Source organism: Centropristis striata, chromosome 11 (genome assembly GCF_030273125.1).
Source record: "Centropristis striata isolate RG_2023a ecotype Rhode Island chromosome 11, C.striata_1.0, whole genome shotgun sequence".
Taxonomy (NCBI): Eukaryota; Metazoa; Chordata; class Actinopteri; order Perciformes; family Serranidae; genus Centropristis; species Centropristis striata.
In genome coordinates this window covers 32,112,545-32,131,512 of record NC_081527.1, presented here as the reverse complement: position 1 = coordinate 32,131,512, position 18,968 = coordinate 32,112,545, and the positions used below count along the sequence as shown (strand labels likewise).

Below are 18,968 nucleotides of genomic sequence, written 5' to 3'. Positions count from 1 at the left end.
ATGCCTTTCTAAAAAAAATTCTTTGTTTGTTTTTATTTTATTCCAATATTTTTACTTTTGCACCATTGAACTGAGACTTGAACTAGAGCTGCAGGTTTAATTAATTGATTTTTATAAATTAATGTATAATTTGTTGTTTCGGGAAATAGAGTGGAAACTGCAAAAGGAAAATAAATACACTCAAAATTGTGTCAATTAATTTTCAAATAAAAATAGAATAAATAACGAATATAAACAGAAAAGGAGGATTAATACACAAGTAAATAAAGAAGCAAACTAAAACAGAACAGTTTGTCACATTTTATCAAATAATTTAATTTCACATTTTATGTTATTTTTGGTACAATAAATTAATTTTATCAAGTAATTTATTTTTTATTTTGGCAGCTTTGAGCCTCTGAAATCACTCCTTTATTTTCACTGTACTGTTATCTAAAATATTTTTATCCAGCTATTTTTATTCTTATACTCTTTTTTTTGTATTTCTATATAGATTTATCTACATTTATCATATTTTGCCATTCTAAACTGTGTTGATGTAGCTTCTCTTTACAGCATCTTGAACCCACCTCTGTGTTTACGTTCTTTATAAATAAAACTGCATCTGAAGCGTCCCACCTGGTCAGAGTCCAGTGTGACTCTCAGTCCCAGTTTAGCCATGCCGTCTTCTTTCAGCAGCTTCAGGTGCGGACAGAGCGCCATGCAGAAAGCTCTCGCCACGTTCTCTGTCAGCCGGCTGTGGTCGGCCGGGTCGCTCAGACCGTTGGGTTGATCTTCACTCTGGAGGAAAAACACCTGAGAAACAGAAACAGTCAATTTTTTAAAAACTATATCAGTAAATGAGCAGTACGAGTGTTGGCTGTATCGTACAGTACCTCTGTCCAGCGGATCACTTTGCCGTTGGCTTTGAACTCGGAGCCGTGGAAGATCTTGACGCTGGTGATGGACTCCATAGACTTCCCATCGATCGGACTGATGACACTGAACAACAAGGACAAACAAAACAACAGCGTTTGATTAAAGCGAAGATTTAAAAACAAAGCATGCAAGTAAAGGTGGAAAATAAATGCAGCTTTTTTTTACAAGGATGAAATCAGCCAACTTCATATTTTTTTAAACTACTGTCCCTGTGCCAGGTGTGTCTGTCGTCAAAAAGAAAAAAGTTTACATAGAAAATTTGAATATTTTTTTACTGGCAAAACATAAAGGCAAATCATGGATTAGGGTTCCTGCTACCAAAAACGTATTATTACAAATGCCAAAATCACCACTATAAAATAACAGAAAATTAAAAATATATATATTTAAAATAATAAAATAGTAAAAAAAAATATATATCTTTTAAAAGTTGTTTGATCTGCATATTTTTCTAACGAACTGATTTTTGACTGATATGATGCACGTTCTTGTTCTGCTTGCTGGGAAAACCTCCTTTGGTGGAAAATGCATTTCTATTGTTTCTCTTCTTAAAGAACAACACTAAAATGCAGAAGGCCCGAGCACAATGAGAGTTAAGCACATTGTGTATAATACAGACAACTAACGTTAATATGCAACAATCGTGATCTGTGTCATGACAGCAGACTAATGCTGCGGTCCAAATCACATACTTTTCTCTAGTTACTTATAGTACGTACTGCAGCTTCCCTCACAAAGTATGTACTTGTGCATTAAGCATGCAAACAATTAGCAAATACTACTTTGTCATGTTGTGCCTTAAACCTTGACCCTTTTGCTCATAAATGATGCACGGAGGATTGTGGGTCAGAATAGCCAGAAAAACATGTAAGCTTGCACACATGCAGTAGGACATCATGTTATTTTTGTAGTTGGCATACTGTGTATTAGGACATACTTAATCTTCCTACTAAACAGTAGCACAGATATTGGAATGCACCATAAGTTATCGGGTGAAATAAGGGTTAAAACAGCTACTGTGCAGAGAATATTCTGGTAATAAAGTGATACAGTATCTGCTGAAAGACCTCAATTATATACAATAGTGAAAAGTCACATTTTGATTTTCAGATTTTATCAACTCTGCTGTTAAATTGATTATGTTGGTCTGTATCTCAAAGCCACGTCAAACCATATCATTCCACCCGGCTAAGACTTTCCTCCAGAGGGCTTCCCCGAGCATGCATAATGAGTTTTTATAGCAAAGTAGTAAAAGCAGCGGTTGGGAAGCTATCAGTTCAATTGTCCGTGACATAAATGCATCACTTCCAGCTTCCTCTCCTCGTCAGTTCACTTGATCTTCTTTTCATTTTTTGTTCCCTGTCTCACCCCTTGTTGAAGTTGTGATCGTCCTCCGTCCACTGGATGTGGACGAGCTCCTGGTTGTCCTCCTGGTCAACTTTACCGCACGTGATGGTGAAGTCCTTCATGTCCCTCAGGGCTTGCCGTAGAGAGTCCATCGTCTCAGCTGTGATCTGGATCATCACACCGTCTGAAAGAGGACAAAAACAAACAAAAATGTTATTCATGATCAGGGCAGAAACAAATACTTTATTTATCTGTTAGTAAATGGACAGAAAGAAACAACAATTGTTGAAAGTGAAGCTTGTAAAAAAACTGGAGCTGGATAGATGTGAGCATTTATGAAAAAATGTTGAATTCAGCCGTTTTGTAGCTTGAACAATGCTCGGACTAAAGTTAGTACATCTCAGCCTCTGCTGCACATATTTTCACCTTTTTTTCTTATGTCTCTTCACACTCTAACACGTCCAACTCTCACATCAAATTGATTTTCACCAACAATAATGGTTGTTAAACGACGAAGAGAACCACTCCCATAATGCCACATGGCACCAAAAATCTGTCTTTTGTTGCCGTTTTGAATTTGCAGAAATTGCAAACTGTGCCTTTAAATAATCATCAGTTGCCGCCAATGGTGGAAATATGGATACATTCCTCCATCATGATTTAAATATAATATTTAATGATATAACAACCGGATGGGGATATCTGTTTCATGGATATTCCTGTGTATTTAATACTTGGCAAATCAGGGTAGTTCAGCACACTGTTCCATGGTAATATTTTATGCTTATGTGAACTTTATTTATCAGACTTTTCATTTGTTTGGCAATATTTCCTGCAACAGCCTGACACAACCAGTGATTTGAAAAATAAGCTATATAAATAACTGCACAGCAAAATCTCAGACAGTTGGTAAGTTTATAACTATAAATCTCCAGCTCCCTTTCTGCAGCACTAATCATACACTTGTGCCGCTATTATGCTTTGTTCCTCAACCAATATTCCATCATTTTTACAGCCAACATGTAATTTGTTTTTTTTTACAGTTCTCACCTTCCACAATGCTGGTTTTGGCTAAGAAGCCCGATGAGGCTTTCAAAGCACCACTGAACACAAAGAAACAGGCTCCAGTAACTGTGGAAAAAAAACAAAAAACAACAACTTGAGTTCAACTTCACAAAACAACAACTGATGGAGGTCAAATTATTTTCAGGCGAACAGACAGTCAGGAGGAGGATTTTCAGGCTGATATTATTCCTCCTGTTTGTCTAACAGCACTCCAGACATGAAAACCAGACAGAGGGCGAGAGATAAAAGGAAATGTGATGCATCTGTTTCTGTGTCAGCACCTTTGCGGGGCTGGTGATGGATGCTGATGGCCTGCGTCTGGTAGTTCCCGTCATCGTTTTGGACGCACACCAGGTGGGAGTCGGCCCGGTCGTTGAAGCACGCCCCCATCGCCAGCACGTGTTCGTTGGACTTGTTCATGGCCTTCATCAGCTGCAAGGACAAATGATATCCATGTCTAATTAAGATGCCCTTTGGGTGTGTGCAGTGAGGAGAATGGGCTTAACAGAGGTCGCGTGGTTAAGCCTAATTGCAGTGGGCTTGTGGGTAAAGTCGTCGAGTTGAATGGGATGGCGTTGAGATGACAGATTGTGAAGAAAGACACTGACATGGGTGGGTATCAATAGTTGAAAGATCCCACATATTAATTCTGCTAAATCCCCCGCCTCTGCATCTCTTTGAAGCCGTCCTTTGCAAATCAGAAATAAAACTGAAAATCTGGAGGGCTTTAACCACTTGCTGCGCTAAAGGCTCGCCTGCAAGCTGTTGAGAAACGGTCCTCACTTCACATTACTGGGTGCCCATCTGTTACTGCATCAGCAGCCAAACGCTACAACCAGCACCACTCTCCCCACCGCGGCTTTCTTTCCCAGCCAAATGGTGCTTCGTGTGTATTGCTTCTTCTGGTCGGACATTTCATTCACACCCTCGAGGCGGCCCACGCCTAATGTTCAGCTGCAGGGACCCTGGAGAGTTTATCACACATCTCCTACACAGAATGAACATGTGTGTGTGTGTGTTGATGTTCAGGAAGCCTCCTCCACTGATGTCATAGTCTGGAGGAGGATGTAGGATTTTGGGGAACAATAGCTCAGTTTTCTCTCCGTAGCACTTTTCACACGTGCACTTATGTAGACATTACCCAGAGGGGCTGCATGTGAGAATGCAAATGTCTGAATCAGTTGTTCCAAATCACATACTTTTCTTTTTACTTTTTAGTATGTACTCATGCATGCAGTATGCAAACTATTAGGGAATACTACTAACACAGTGCCTTTGACCCATTTTCTCATATGTTGCACGGAGGATTGTGGGTCAGAATAGCTAGAAAAGTTTGTTTGCACACTACAAAATGCAATCGGATGCAGTAAAACATCTTCTGATACATGCAGTATCAGTACTTCTGGCATACTGACAAACTATGTATTGGGACATCTTCATACTAAATAGTATGAACCATATGTTATCTGGTGAAGGGGGAGCTACATGTGAGAATGCAAATGTCCAAATCAGTTGAATGAGACATTAAAGAGACTTTACCTTGCCAGCTTCCCGGTTTAAAGATCGTGCAATTTAGGCTTTGCAGATTGGCGATCAGATTGCATATAAACGATTTAAAGGACGGTTGACTATATTTTTTTCTTATGCCAATTTTAACACTGATAAGTTTATCATGAAAATGTTAAGATAGCTGAAGCCTTCGGTTCTACCCTTTCTACTAAGAAAATAAGGTCAAGTTTCAAATACTAATTCTCAGGATGGTTTTCCTGCCTTTTTTATAGATCATATTAAAATTTGGATCACTAAACAAACTATTTCATTATCTCTGCTGAGCTCTGGGGGACAGGAATTAATATTCTTATTTTTTCTATAGAAAAAATACTTGTTGGCTGCAGCTGGCAGTGCGCAATACAGATAGGAACCCTCTATCACAGAAGAATGAATTTATATTATGATATAGTAAAGGTTCTAGAAAATCTATTGAGAAACTGTTGATAGAAAGTGATGCAAGACACTCACCTCATTGTAACGGTTACTGGGGATCTTAATGCTCGTCTTCCTCACCTCCATGTCCACAACCAGACCTTTCACCACTGGTAGTGTGTATTGGTAGTTACGGAAGTCCTATGGCAGGGACAGAAAAAGATATGGATAGGAAAACCAGATTATTTTTTTAATTATACGTCTGTAATTTAAGTATGACGATCATATTCCTTAAGAATAGCTAGTAGTTCCACATAAGTGAAGTGAAGCACTAAGAAAAACGTAAGTGTCCTCCATGTTTGACGACACAAAGAATGCACTACAATTTAAAAACTGAATTCAAGGCTGAAGTGATTTCTCAACAACATAAAGCAGAACCTAGAAAAATAAGTAACAACAGAGCAAAGGAAGAGAAAAACAAAGCAACTCACTGCGAGCAGATTCATGATAGTGTGACCAGTCTCTCCGAAGAGCGGTTTTCTGAAGCGAACACTGAACAGTGGACACGGGTAAACTGCAAAACAAAAATGTTTAATTGCGGTTATTGAAGGCTACTTATTCATCAGGTGTCTCATTCACTTGTCATGGGTTCAGCCTTGGGAAAAGAAACGTAACAGAAATATGGCCACATAAAAGGATGTTTTGATTTACTTTTATTTATGGTCTATGTAGCCGTAACATCATTCCTCCTTGTTTGTTTTGATTATTTCAATCTATGCATTTATTTTATCCATCTTGGTTCTGGATCTATTTTTGGTTTTGTAGGTGTTTCAAGGTTTTTTCGTGCATTTTATTAACTGCACAACTTGTGTTTCCTGTGTTTTCCACCCTCTTCAAATGCAAATGAACTAAACGAGACCCCACACACACATCAAATACAGTGAACTGTGCCTGCAGTTAAGAGGAACGCTCTAATCCACAAGTGAAAAATAAGGCTGCTTTTTTCTCCAGCAACCAAAGCTCCTTAGATGACTATTTTTAGCCTTATCTCAGCAAACAGCTGGAAATAAGATCTTGCCACAAACTCTCATTAGCAATAAAAAACAATCTCAGCCTCAATCTGCAGTTCAGCGGGGGTCCGTACGCCGACGAGCTGCCCGAACTCCTGCTGGTCACTGCTTAAGGTAAGAGGTGACGGCGTAGAGAGCTACACTGTTTGTGTGGTGGATTCATTTCATGGGGATGGTAACATTTTGTGTTTAAGAGCCTCGGCTGTATGTGGCTTTGTTAATGTATTCTATCCAAGCTCGCTGGAAGCGGGCAAGAAGCTTAGCAGAGCCAGGCGGCGCTCCGTGCTGGCAGGTCTGGCTGTGAGAGAAGGGGATTTGGTGGAAAGGAGGCTCTCCGATAAAAACCCCTCACAAGACTGTGGTTCATGCGCGACAGTGTGAGAAACATTTGAGAGCAGGCTGGTTTGATGTTTACAGGCTTCTTCTGACATCTGACATACTAAGCTCTCCCCCGATCAAGTTGGATCTTAATATTTAACCATAAGAACCCATCAAACCGTGAGAGGACACTTGCGGTTTTTGCTCTCTTTTTCACCGAATGTTGCAATAAAGAAATGCCAATTAGGTGCCTTTCCATGAGCGGGTTTGGACAGGGAGAACATTTAAACCCCACACAGAATGATCCAATCCCAGAAAGTAGTCCAATTCTGCAGCAAATGTATGCATATTACCTCATTTACATTTGTGCAAATGGCACAGGAGCAGAGAGACAGAATTTGCTTAGTTAAGGGTGAATTTCATCCTTTGCTAGTGCTTTGAGGATTAAACGTTTTTTTATCTTTTTATTTATTTGTGCAGGTTTAGCAGCTGCAAAAGCTGCACTATTGTAAATTTGCATGCGCATTTTTGTTTTATGGACTGATTCTGTAATTATATCATCTTTGTGTGTATATAGACTTCTTGCATTTTCTTAATGGGTAATAAATATGAACTTAAACTGTATGCCAGCACTTTAAAATGACATTAAATCATTAAATTATACTCGTCACCATTGCTATATAGCCTGAACTCCATAAGCCTGAAATCCATAACTCACATCTATACTCTGCGCCCAGCCGCAGCATGAGGCGGATGGGGAAGACCTTGGCCCAGGGCGTTTCCCACTTCTGTATCAAGATGCCGAAGAGGTAGGGCGGGTTGGGCAGCAGCAGGTCCTGCAGCGACTGGAAGGAGGGGCTGATGTAGAGGAAGCCGCCATGCTCCTTACTGCCCAGGAAGCTCTGCGTGAAGAATGAGTGACTCAGGTGGCTCAGCACGTTGCCTTTAGGAGACGAGGAAGAAAAGAGGAGAGAAAGGTGAGTGATATAGGAGATGTGAGGAGGAGGAGGAGGAGGAGTTGGCGTAATAGTAGAGGGGAAGGCACAGCAGGGTAGTGGGGGTGAAAGGAGGAGAAATAAAATAGGAGTTTGGGAGCGGGGGTATAAAAACAGGGTATGATATAAAGGAGATAGGAATAAAAAAAAAAGATCAATTGGAAGAAAACAAACAAATGAGAAGCAAAACAAATAAGAGGCAAACCAGAGTTTTTCTCTTCTGACACAGAGCAGAAGGGAAAAATATGAAAATAAAAAGCTATCAGTGTATACCTGGGATTACTGTGTGGGTAAGGAGATGTGCTAAGTCTGTATTAAGTTCAACGACAATGAATAAAAAGGTATCTTGCCTGCTCGCCCTTCAGCTTCATATTACCCACAGAAGCTTCATGTTACTGATTATCTGCAGGACGGATCGCTGGCTTTAGACGCCACATAACGCAATAATGGCATGACGAAGCTCAGTGGCTGGGACTTGCTAAAGCCAGCACTTCTTCCCGAGACCTGACTGACGGCGAGCTAATCAGGAACGACACACACAATATGGCTCCTTTCCACCAGCCTGAAACTGCTCCAGTGTGAATATGAAAAAGGAAACAGCCTGAGGGGAACAAGCCGTCAAAGTCACCCGATATTAGCAGGTTTTTTTTGCTCTGCACCATACGGGGGTAAAAACGCACAACAAGCGTTGGTGAGGTGTCATGCCTGGAGGGAGGCGACCTGACAGCAGGACGCTAATGTTTTGACCATTTTTCATGGAAAACGCAGAGACAGGGTTCAGCAGCGGTGGACAGTAACCTAATTTCCAAATAGAGGACGGCTAGGTGCACATCTAGTCTCTACTGAACAAAAAGTAGAGCTGGAACATTTCCCCATTACATTACACTACATTATTGTAGGGTTAGCTCATTTTTAACTGGGTAGCACCTGACTGGGACAAGCAGACGCACCTGTAGACAGAGCTACTAATGAGCTGCTATCTCCCCCCGAGGGGCCCACGGCGGAGGTGGACTAATTTCACAGACTGCCTCCCGGTGGAGCTGTTGGTTGTGTTCTTACCACTGAGGGCCTCCTGGTAGAGCTGCACAAAGTGGGTGAAGATGTCTTTCGGGATGGTTTTCTCATCAGGTAGACACTGGAGAAGAATGACCACCTCCGCCTGGCCAACGGCGTGCATGCCCTTCGTCGTCACGTACCAGCACTTCCTGTTTACATCTGTGGGTTGAAAGGACAGAAAACTAGCCTGTCACATCAGACATACAGAGCCAGGACTTTGCTTGAGGATTTAAAACATTTTTTGAGGGTGACAGGCGTTCAAAGCTTCATTCAAAAACCTCTATAGAATTTAATTTTTCTTTAAATAAATACATTTCTTGCAGCCCTATTTCTTGTGCAATGCTGTAGATTATGCAATAGGCAGCAGGATTCTCTATTAAATTATCAAATAAATCTTTAGTGATTTCCCTTTTCCTGAATGTAATAAAAAACACCCACATGCATGATATGCAAAAAAAAAGAAAATCTGAATTTTGGCTACTAAGTAATTCACAGACAAAAGCTTAATGAGGCACAATTAAAAATGTATACAGTACAAATATATACCCTTCCCTTTCCTTAGATCATCATAAAATCAGTAATTAATAAACAGGTCCATGCACTGGTTTTTGCTTCTGCAAAAAGTCCTAATGTGCCTAAAAATTGCCCTAAAAGTGTCCGAAATCTCTGCTTTAAGTGGTGGAGAAACACTGATTGGGACACTCACAGTTGACTAGCTTGACCATGGCGAGCAGGTTAGCGTTGAGCACGAAGACCAGGGGGTCTGGACCTCCCTCCTCCAGCTGCTGCATGAGGACGATCTCGGACGGTCTCTCCTCCACGGCATAGTCTGCAAGTGGGGCGGAGCAGAAGAAGGAGAGGAAGGTGGAGGGAGGAGTCGAGGTGAAGTTAGATAAACGGACAGGAAGAACAGAGGATGAGAGAGGGGTGGAGGTGTCAGAATGAGGATGATCAACGAGTCACATGTGAGGTAAGAGACGGAAATGATGATCAGACCTGGATAACCCTCCCAGTTATTAAAAACATCATCACTGCATTCCCATGAACAACCCTCTGCTCCCCTTGTTGGCAATGAGTGGTCGAAACATGAGCTGTGATTTAAAGCACATGTAAAACACATGTAACAAGCACAAACACAGCAGCTGACGGAGCGATGAGGAGGCAGCAGAATGGTGAGGATGAGGGCAAGCACCTGTGATGTGGCCTCCCGTACCTCCTTTGACTCCGGTGGAGATGAGGATGGGAGGGAGCCCGTCCTCCGGGATCAGACTGAGGGAGCTGCCCACGGGGCTGCCCACCGGGGCAACAGGGGTATGGGCCGCCTGGGGGTGGAGAGGAGGGGTGGGGGTGTAGGGTGAGATGTAGGTTATAACACACAGTGAGATGTGATAATAAAGTAGCAGCATCTACAACTGTTTTTATAGCTCATATGGAACAGGCGGCATTGCAAATCTGAGCAGTGCTCAAAAAGTACATAAAAAACAGGAGAAACCCTGAATTAATATTGGCAAATATATTGGCAAGAAACCACATATATATACCAGTTATTCATGGGAATTAACAGCAATGTCAAAAATCTATTTGTTGCCAAAATCACAATAAAACATGCTTTATGCCCAGAATTCATGTCATTAAAAGGGAAACACCAGCACACTCCAAGTGTTGAACTTACTGCTTAGCAGCACTAATCCCTTTCTGTATATTAATAATGGAAAATATCACTGTATGTGGTGTGAAAGGATTTGCTCATAGGGACAAACCAACAGAATTATCAGCCAGGTCTGCAGTTCCCCTCTACTTAACTTTGCCCACTCTCTGTTTTCAGCAGCAGCAGGGAGCAAGTAAGTTAGTGACTAGCTGGTAAAAATACTGGAGCATTTGGCAGCTAAAGTGGCCAGATATTTTTCACAAGAGTTGGTGGAGACCAAACGCAGCAAAAAAAAGAAGGATAAAAAAAACTTGAATAAATAGTTACAGTCCTGTTTCTGGCCACATACTGGATATAAGTCTGAGCACTAATGTTGCTCTGCGTAGCTCAACATGAAAACAGAAAACCATTTGCTTTTAAACGAGAAAGTTGCCAGTAGGTGTTTTTGGATCAGCAGGTACTTTTTAGTAAGTTTCCAGAACTTGTTTCTAAGAACCCCCCTTTTTTGTGTCCACCCCACAAGAACTAGGAATGATAGTAGTTCTCAGAACCCCATTTTGAGGTTTTTTTAAGCTCCTGTTTCAGCTCCAGAGTAGCTTCTCTCCCAGCAGAGAAAGAACCATGATGTAGGTGTAAGGTGATTGGTCAAACACAGCCAATTCAGCATTGGCAATTCAATTTTAATTTTTTTCTTTTGACCGTGTAGAAAAAAGGCACAACAAAACACAAACTACAGCCACTGTAATGATCCTGTTGGCAGTGCGAATGTAAACAGAAAGAGAGCCCCTGAAGGTATGTAGTCCTCAGAGGAACATCCCAGTGGGTAGTTACTCTCAGAGAGTCCCCAGATCTGTTTGGTCAGAAAGCACCCATGTATCTGTCATACTTTCCGCCTCGACCTTCAGGGGTCAAATTTATTGCAAGTTTTAATTCCTAGAACGAGTGAAATTCACTCAAAACATTCTGGATAAAGACTGATTAGACTCCCCGTCTCGTGAGTTTTCTTCAGACTTCTCCAAACCAGTTTGTAATGTAAGCTGTTATAAATTGTCTCCAGCACCAAAATGAGATACATATGTAATGTCACTTTTCTCAGTTTTGATTAAGCTCGTCCAGATCCAGGGAGAGATTCATACCAGGCTGACTAGTACTCACTGTGACTAGTTAATTGATTTGGACATGTAACACTGAAGAATTGAAGAAGTAAATATTCCTACTAGCCTGAACTGAATATTCTCTTGCTCTTGCCTTTGAGTCACTTTAATTTGATTCATCATGAAGGTGCTTAACCACAAATAGTTAGAAAAGCAAACAGTAGGAGACCCAATGCTTCACCACTTAGCTACTGCTGCTGGTGAACTACAGTAGTCAGACTGCCTGTGGCAGTAAATTCAAATCCATGCATTAATGAGTTCATGCAACTTTCTGCATAGCATCATCAGGCCATCTGAGATGAAACCATTTAAAAGCTTCAAACAATTCAGCAGGCCATGAATCATCCTGACAGGAGGCATTCAAGTCAAATGAGTCTACAAGCAGCACGACCACGAAAACAACCAGATTCAACTTGCTTTTCTGTTATTTGTTGCAAGGCAGATTTTAACGTATTTTCCTTTAAGCACATCAGTCGACTGGGGTTTGTAATTCTGATTAGGCAAACAAGGAATGTTTCCTTTGAACAGTGTTTACTGCAGTCTGTGACCCAACTGGTAAACCACCAAGAATCCAACAGAAAGGGTTCTTTGTGACTTCCTTCAGCTAACTGTAGAGCTGCTAATATGACCATAACACTGCTCAGCTAATAGCATTAGCTGTGGGCTGAATATTTTACATGCCGAGCTTACCTCTGAGGATTCTGAAGTGGAGGATTTGTTTGAGATGGCCAGTGACTGGGAGGGGGCTGGGCTGGAAGTCAGAGGTTTGGGGGACTCTGCTGTGTCGCCGTTAGGTAGCACCCCATCAGCAAACCAAACCCTCCTCTGTTCCCGTGTCAGGGTCCCTAAAAGGGAGAGACACAGTGAAAAACCACAAGGTTACCCACTTAAAACTGTAGCAGAAAAAGTACTTTAAAAGTAGTTGGACAGAAGGTCACAGTAAAGGGTGGAAAATAAAGTGCAAAGAGCATTTTTATTCTTGGTAAAGGTTGTACCTTCGTTGCCAGTCTGTTTCAGGACTCCCACGGGCACCATGACGGTAGGAGGAGGCGAGCTGAGCACCCCAGAGGCCTGGGCCTGCTGCAGTGGGGGGATGGTGGAGCAGTACTCTGCTGGGTTGTTGGGGTTCGGACTCTGGTTGCTTCCAGTGGCCGGTGTCTCCCATGATTGAACTGAAAGAGTAGTATAAGTAAGGAGTTAGTTATAAGGTAGTCATCTCTGTGTGTGCATGTATATGGCCTGAAAACTACACAGACTGGGAAAAATTTATTTTTAGAGATGGATCATGTAAATGGGTGTTAAATGTTTTCAGATGAATCTAAAAAATGCCAAATCTATGAAGAGACAAATATTGGCAATAACAGTATCACTAGACTGATACAAATATACATATTTGTCTCATAAGTCAATTGCTTTTTAATGCTGGTGAGTAGCAGATTTTTCTGCTCTTAAGAGTAACCTACTTTTCTACTCAGCAGACAATTCGTGTGGTCATAGTTATGGAAGCCCATTTACACCAGTGAAAGAAGTCAATTAGATGAAAACTACAAGATCTTTTAGCAGGAGGAATCACTGAAGATTATTTATGGTGATAAGCAAATGAACCCATGGGGACATGTTGAAATATGTTAGGGCTCAGTTGTTAAAGCAGTTGCCCACTGATTGAAAGGTCGGTGGATTGATCCCTGACCATGGCAATCTACATGTCAGAGGGTCCTTGGGCGAGATACTGAACCGAAAAATTCCTTCCGATGCTGTTTTCATCAGTGTATGAATGCATTCCTGATGGTTGCAGGCGGCACTGTTCGGAGTAGCCTCTCAGCCACCGGTATGACTGTTTTTATGAATGCGTGAATGAGTGTCGTCTGTAGTCTAAAGCACTTTGAGTGGTTGCAAAGACAGACAGACAGTGGGTCAAAAAGTGAAGAAGCAGCGTTCCAAAAAAATGATCAATTAATTAATTGCTTACAGTATTATCAATTCATTATTTTGAGTAAGTTCCTCATTATATCCCCATCACACTGGTGGAAATGGGCTTCCATAAAAGTATGACAAGCACAGGTGTAACGAGTTTGTTAACGAGGGTCCTGTGCCCGTAAGTGGTCCAGCAAGTCATTCCAGTGAGCCAGTGGACTCACCTTAATGAAATGCAGTCGTAATTAAGGTTATTCATTACACCTGTGCTTTTCCTGCTATGACTTGTCAAAATGTCCTCTGTGAAAAAGGCTTATTTATACAATATATAGAGTAGAACATACTCCACATGTATGCAATCATCATGTGCAAGAATTTTGAGTGTTGAACAACCAGTCATACTGCAGGTTAAAGAAAATTCAAATTGATCTGGAGGTCATCCATTCTGGTATTGTTCTGCTTCTTTCCATTTTCAATGATTTAACTAATTTTTTTAAATGGAGCGGTGTCCTTAGTTGAACTTATATATGCAAAGCCTAGATAGAAATGCAACATGTAAATTGGAAATAATAACTTTTTACTTGAAATGATGCTTACCATTGGTCAGAGTAGAGTGACAGGTGACACAAACGCGAGCCTCCTTCCTGTCCATGTACATGAGTCTGCACTTCAGGCTGCAGCACGTCGCACAGAACACCTTAAAAACAAATGAAGATAAGAAAAGGCTGAGCACACTGGACGAAAAACATTTCCACAAATGATTTTACTTTAACTGGGGATTTTTAAAAGGTGAAGAATTGAAAAGAAGTTGCGATTAAGTGTGCAGCAAATGTACCATTTTATGGATATTGATTTCCCGCACTTTGCCAGGGCTCCAGCGAGGTGCAGCTGTGTACAGGGCACTTTGCATTCAATGGATTAGCACCTCATTACACATCATTATCCAGTTACATTCAGATCCTCACATTTACTGTGGTGTGGTGATGGGAGCACAGAGGATTCCTCTGCATCTATTGTTTGCCGCCCTGGTGCTGGTGTCAGTATTACTGCAGAGCCAGCTCCTCCCTGCTCAAGTGGCAGAGACTGTGTTTGTTTACCACCATGGGAAATTAAGCAGCAGTCCAGAGATATTCCAGTGCAGTGTCAGCGACCGCATATTCACTTTAAAGCACTGTGCGGACACCCTGCTGCCTGTGTGGGTGGCTGTAATGCCAGAAAGCTACCTGCACACCCACTGAGTTTATCTGCAAATAAATGCCTAAAAAAGGATCTCATCTATCAAAGCACTTCATTTACTCCAGAGTCCAGCTAAGCAGATTTAATAATACTCCCTGGTTTTAATATTAATCTCTTATGCATTCTAAAGTTAAAATGCATTTCTCTTGTTTTTCTCCTTGCACGCATGATTTTTGTCGTTTGATAAGCACTTATCTATCCTGTTTTGTTTGCAGCAATGCTATTTTGTTTACGTGCATCTTAAATTACCTGGAAGATTTAATTAAAAAATCATAAATGCCTGACTCTCAAATATTACAGTTTTGGTGATTCCAGGTACGTTTATATTCTTCATGACACAATCAGTTGAATGATAAGTTAAAAGAAATGAGTCAGCAACATATTTGCCAATCAATTTCTCAAATAAATTTCAAGAGAAAATTTTAAAATAAATACATTTCTAGATTCGTAATTTTGAAGATGTTCTGCTTTTCTTAAGTCACCTTAAACTGAATATGATGGTCAAACAAAAGTTATCTGAAGTCTTCACCTCTGCTTTTAAGAAATTGTTATTTTCTCTGACATTTTATACACCAAACCATTAATCTTGGGTCAAAGGTTAGGCTGTCCAAAATTAGACCGGAGTTAAACCCTACCTGTGATAGATGCAAGCAAGCTCATGCAACTCTATTAAACATGTTTTGGACATGTCCAAAACTACATCACTTCTGGCGGTCAATTTTCAATACTCTCTCTAAAATATTACTGGAGCCGATAGATCCATCTCCTCTCACTGCTTTATTTGGTGTCACTCCACAGGCTGTGAATATAAGTAATTGTAAGTCCAATGTGGTGGCCTTTTGTACACTACTGGGCAGACGTCTCATCCTGTTCGGATGAAAAGACCCTCTTCCCCCTTCATATTCCCACTGGATTAGAGAGACTATGCAGCATCTGCAGCTTGAAAAAATAAGATACTTTCTCCAAGGTTCCGTTTTGAAATTCTATGCAACCTGGCTGCCTTTCTTGTCGTTTGTGGATCAAATAGAAGCAGAAAATGTAACCCTGTAATATATGTAAACCCTTTACTTGTATGGTCACATAGGTGTTTTTTTTGTTTCTGCTGTATTTGTTTACGTGACTTTATCAAGTATATGAAAATTACTATCTTTGATTTAGCGGCACAGGTCTGGTGGGTGGGGTGGTGACCGGGGATAAGTTACTGTCTGTATTATGTTAGTATTTTGCATATAGTGAAAATCACAAATAAAAAAGAGAAAAAAATAATCTTGTGTGTTTCCTGTGTGTAGATATTGATTGTGCTAAGTGTTCTTCATTTGATTGTTGAATTTCTGATCAGAAATAATGCTATTTTTTTATTTGTTTAAATAGGGGAGGAGTCTGAATAAGCCTTTTAGTACTGTCCTCTCCTGCACTACTAATGCGTTTTGTATCATCATGATTGTGCAAATAAACGACACTAAACTAAAATCCAGAAAATAAAATGAAAATACATTTAAAATGAATATGACCATTCATTGCAGCAGTGTCCATGTGACATCCTACAAGGTTTCTTATTTACGGTAACAAACCCAGGATGAAGGCATCAGCTCAACCCCTAAAATATAAATAAAAAGTGTAAATATAAAATAATCCTCTATTCTATATTATACACATAATATGTTGCTGCTATATGATTATTAAGTGCATTCCAGGAGTTATTTTCTCATAAAGTATTTTGCAGGTCTTGCTTTCCCTTATCCTTCCTTAAAAGGCAAACATTTTATAAATCCCACATTGCCCTTTTGACAAAAACCCCAGGGAGAGGTGTGAACATTTTGGAGAACAAGCAGGTGGCGAAAGCAATAATGATAACAGCATAGTAACAGCTAGCAAGTTGTTGCCAAGAGTTTTTCAATGTCCTGCACCTTACTCTTAATACAATATATCCCATGCATGCACTGCATTCCTCTCAATTAGTGTGTACAGGGTCCAGTGGCAGATGGTGAAGGTTTTCATTATTTTTTCTGAATGATTTCTGAATGAGTGTTTGAAAATTGTGCAACATAAAACATAGATTCTGAGTGGCTGGCCCCAAAAACTATTTCTGTTTTGCTTTAGATATAACATAATTTTGGAGGTGTAGCTCCACTTCAGTGAGAGCGTATTATCTATTTTTTGTCGATTATGATGGGGTTATGTTATTATAAATACACAACCAATAACTCACAACCCAAACAACAGAACTGACCCAGAAATAATAGGGTTGGTATGATCATTGTTTTACAGTGTGATACATAAAAAAGCAGCTTTGGCACTCCACTGACCTTGCCGCACGCCCTGCAGTGGTGCCTTCTCTTGGTGAAGGTGAACTTGACTTCACATTTCATACAGACAGGGGCCTGGGAGTCGGGCACCCACACAGGGGCGACCTCTCCCAGGGAGCTGACAGGTTTCCTGCACAGCGTGCCCTGCTGGCCTGCCTGGAGGTCATTGTCTGGGCTCTCTGAAGGCATCAGGGGAGGAGAGTGGACAACACCATCTCCATTTACCCCAACCGCACTCTGATCAGTCCCACTGGGCGTAGTTTCAGAAGGTGTGCCTCTCCGACACTGGTTCTCCTGGTTTTTGTTCTTGCCGACGATGGACGGGCCGAGCTGGTTTTGGACCTGGCCCGACAGCGGCTGTGGGATCTGAAGCTTGAGGCTGACCGGCTGCTTTGGTCGTGCTCCTCCGTAAGGAACACTGACCGGCTGCAGACGATTGTTGTTGAGTTTTGGTTGGATGCTACCTGACCCCACTGCACCTCCGTCAACGCCTTCTTGCTTGCTTTCCTCCATTTCTTTCTCCTCAGTAACCGAGTCCTCTTTGGAGGGGACGGGAGAGGGAGAAAAACTCCCCTCCCCCTCCTCCTCCTCATCGGTCTCCTTAAGTTTGGAATGGCTACTGCTCTCCTGCTCCAAACCATTAGGAAGGCTTGTTACTCTGAGGAGTTGGTCTACCTGTGCCTCTGGACTACATCTCCTCTCCTTCTCGTCCACTCTGATCCTGCCAGGAGGAGATAAACCATTCTCCACCACCTCACAACCAGCCTGAACATCTCTCACCCTATGCAGGAGACTTTCTACCTCCTCCTCTTTTAAGTTTGCAGTTTGTTTTTCCTCGCCATTGTCCTGGAAAACAGCTGTTCTGTCCTCCTCTTTGACATCTTCCCCATTTTGTGTTGTTGGTTCCACATTTGGATGAATTTTCGGAGACAGAGTTTCTTCTCTGTGCTCTAATCCAAGCTCAAAGGTAAAGTGAGTGTGACTGACAGTGGAGCCTCCTCCTCCTCCTGCTGAGATGGCTCTCTCCTCCTGATTAGGTTTAGCCTCCTGGTCAGAAGCACTAGGCTGGTTGTCTGCGGGAGAATTGATCTCCTTGCTGAGCCCATCCAGTTGTGGGCTTGCAGGGCTGGCGGGGCAGCCATTCTCCACTGCAGTACAGGCCGTCACAGGTGGCGGCGAGAGGTCGTCTGTGCCTACCAGCTTGCCGATGTTGGGCTGGGGCAGGGGTGGGCTGTGGACGTCCGCCGGCCTCTCCTCTACCCAGGACGGAGGCTCGGGGCCGGGGTGTCTTTTAGGGTCGCCCCCTGGGGAGGCGCTGGAGGAGGAGTCTGGGAGGGTTTTGAAGGGCAGAGGACTCTCCTGGGGGCTGAGGTCTGTGTGGGCCAGGGCGGGGTTCAGAGAGAGCAGGTGGGCTGGCGGGGCCAGGATCTGGGTCCACTTGGCATCCGAGAGAATGGGATTGTCTGTCTCATCTGGAAGAGAAAGAGGAGAGGAAAACGGGTTATTTTATGGATCTCATGCTACCTTATTTGCAGGGCTGTAACAATTCATCAAATGAAATCCTATGGATTTGTAGCTACTTTCTTTGACAGTCAGTAGTTGACTGGATACTGACTTTGATGTATTAATTCTTATTTCTGTGTCATGTCAAACATATGGCCCACCCCATACGGGATTACAACACATCATGAAGTCACATACATCTTCTGATCCTGCATACACAAAACAAGAAACACACAACACACAAGAAAAACAAAAAGACAAGAAACTCAAATACAAAAACAATACCAAGAACAAACTGTTCACATAAAGGACCTATTAAATATCTACAAATTGTACCAGTAAGAAGCATTTTCCCTCTTCTCAAGTTTTTCTAGATAACCTGCTAATCCATACGGCTTATGTTGGACTTTGTGCATCATTCAGATCTACAAAATCAGTATCTATCTATCTATCTATATATATATATATATATATATATATATATATATATATATATATATATCTTACTAAAATAA

At 41.6% G+C, this 18,968-nt stretch overlaps 1 protein-coding gene across 2 annotated transcripts in view; it reads right to left on the bottom strand.

Moving 5' to 3' along the window:
• Nucleotides 1-18,968, bottom strand: part of zfyve9a (zinc finger, FYVE domain containing 9a) — a 31,967-nt gene that overhangs the window by 3,243 nt on the left and 9,756 nt on the right. Inside the window, exons 4-18 of one of the 2 annotated variants that reach the window (XM_059345398.1) lie at nucleotides 16,951-18,422; nucleotides 14,006-14,105; nucleotides 12,490-12,666; nucleotides 12,185-12,339; nucleotides 9,885-10,014; nucleotides 9,399-9,521; nucleotides 8,696-8,851; nucleotides 7,360-7,584; nucleotides 5,745-5,827; nucleotides 5,350-5,454; nucleotides 3,612-3,762; nucleotides 3,316-3,396; nucleotides 2,287-2,449; nucleotides 876-981; nucleotides 619-795 (exon numbers count right to left, since the gene is read on the bottom strand). In XM_059345398.1, the coding sequence (XP_059201381.1) occupies nucleotides 619-795; nucleotides 876-981; nucleotides 2,287-2,449; nucleotides 3,316-3,396; nucleotides 3,612-3,762; nucleotides 5,350-5,454; nucleotides 5,745-5,827; nucleotides 7,360-7,584; nucleotides 8,696-8,851; nucleotides 9,399-9,521; nucleotides 9,885-10,014; nucleotides 12,185-12,339; nucleotides 12,490-12,666; nucleotides 14,006-14,105; nucleotides 16,951-18,422 (3,404 nt within the window). The remainder of the gene's footprint in view (nucleotides 1-618; nucleotides 796-875; nucleotides 982-2,286; nucleotides 2,450-3,315; nucleotides 3,397-3,611; nucleotides 3,763-5,349; nucleotides 5,455-5,744; nucleotides 5,828-7,359; nucleotides 7,585-8,695; nucleotides 8,852-9,398; nucleotides 9,522-9,884; nucleotides 10,015-12,184; nucleotides 12,340-12,489; nucleotides 12,667-14,005; nucleotides 14,106-16,950; nucleotides 18,423-18,968) is intronic. The other variant, XM_059345399.1, reaches the window with a different exon arrangement.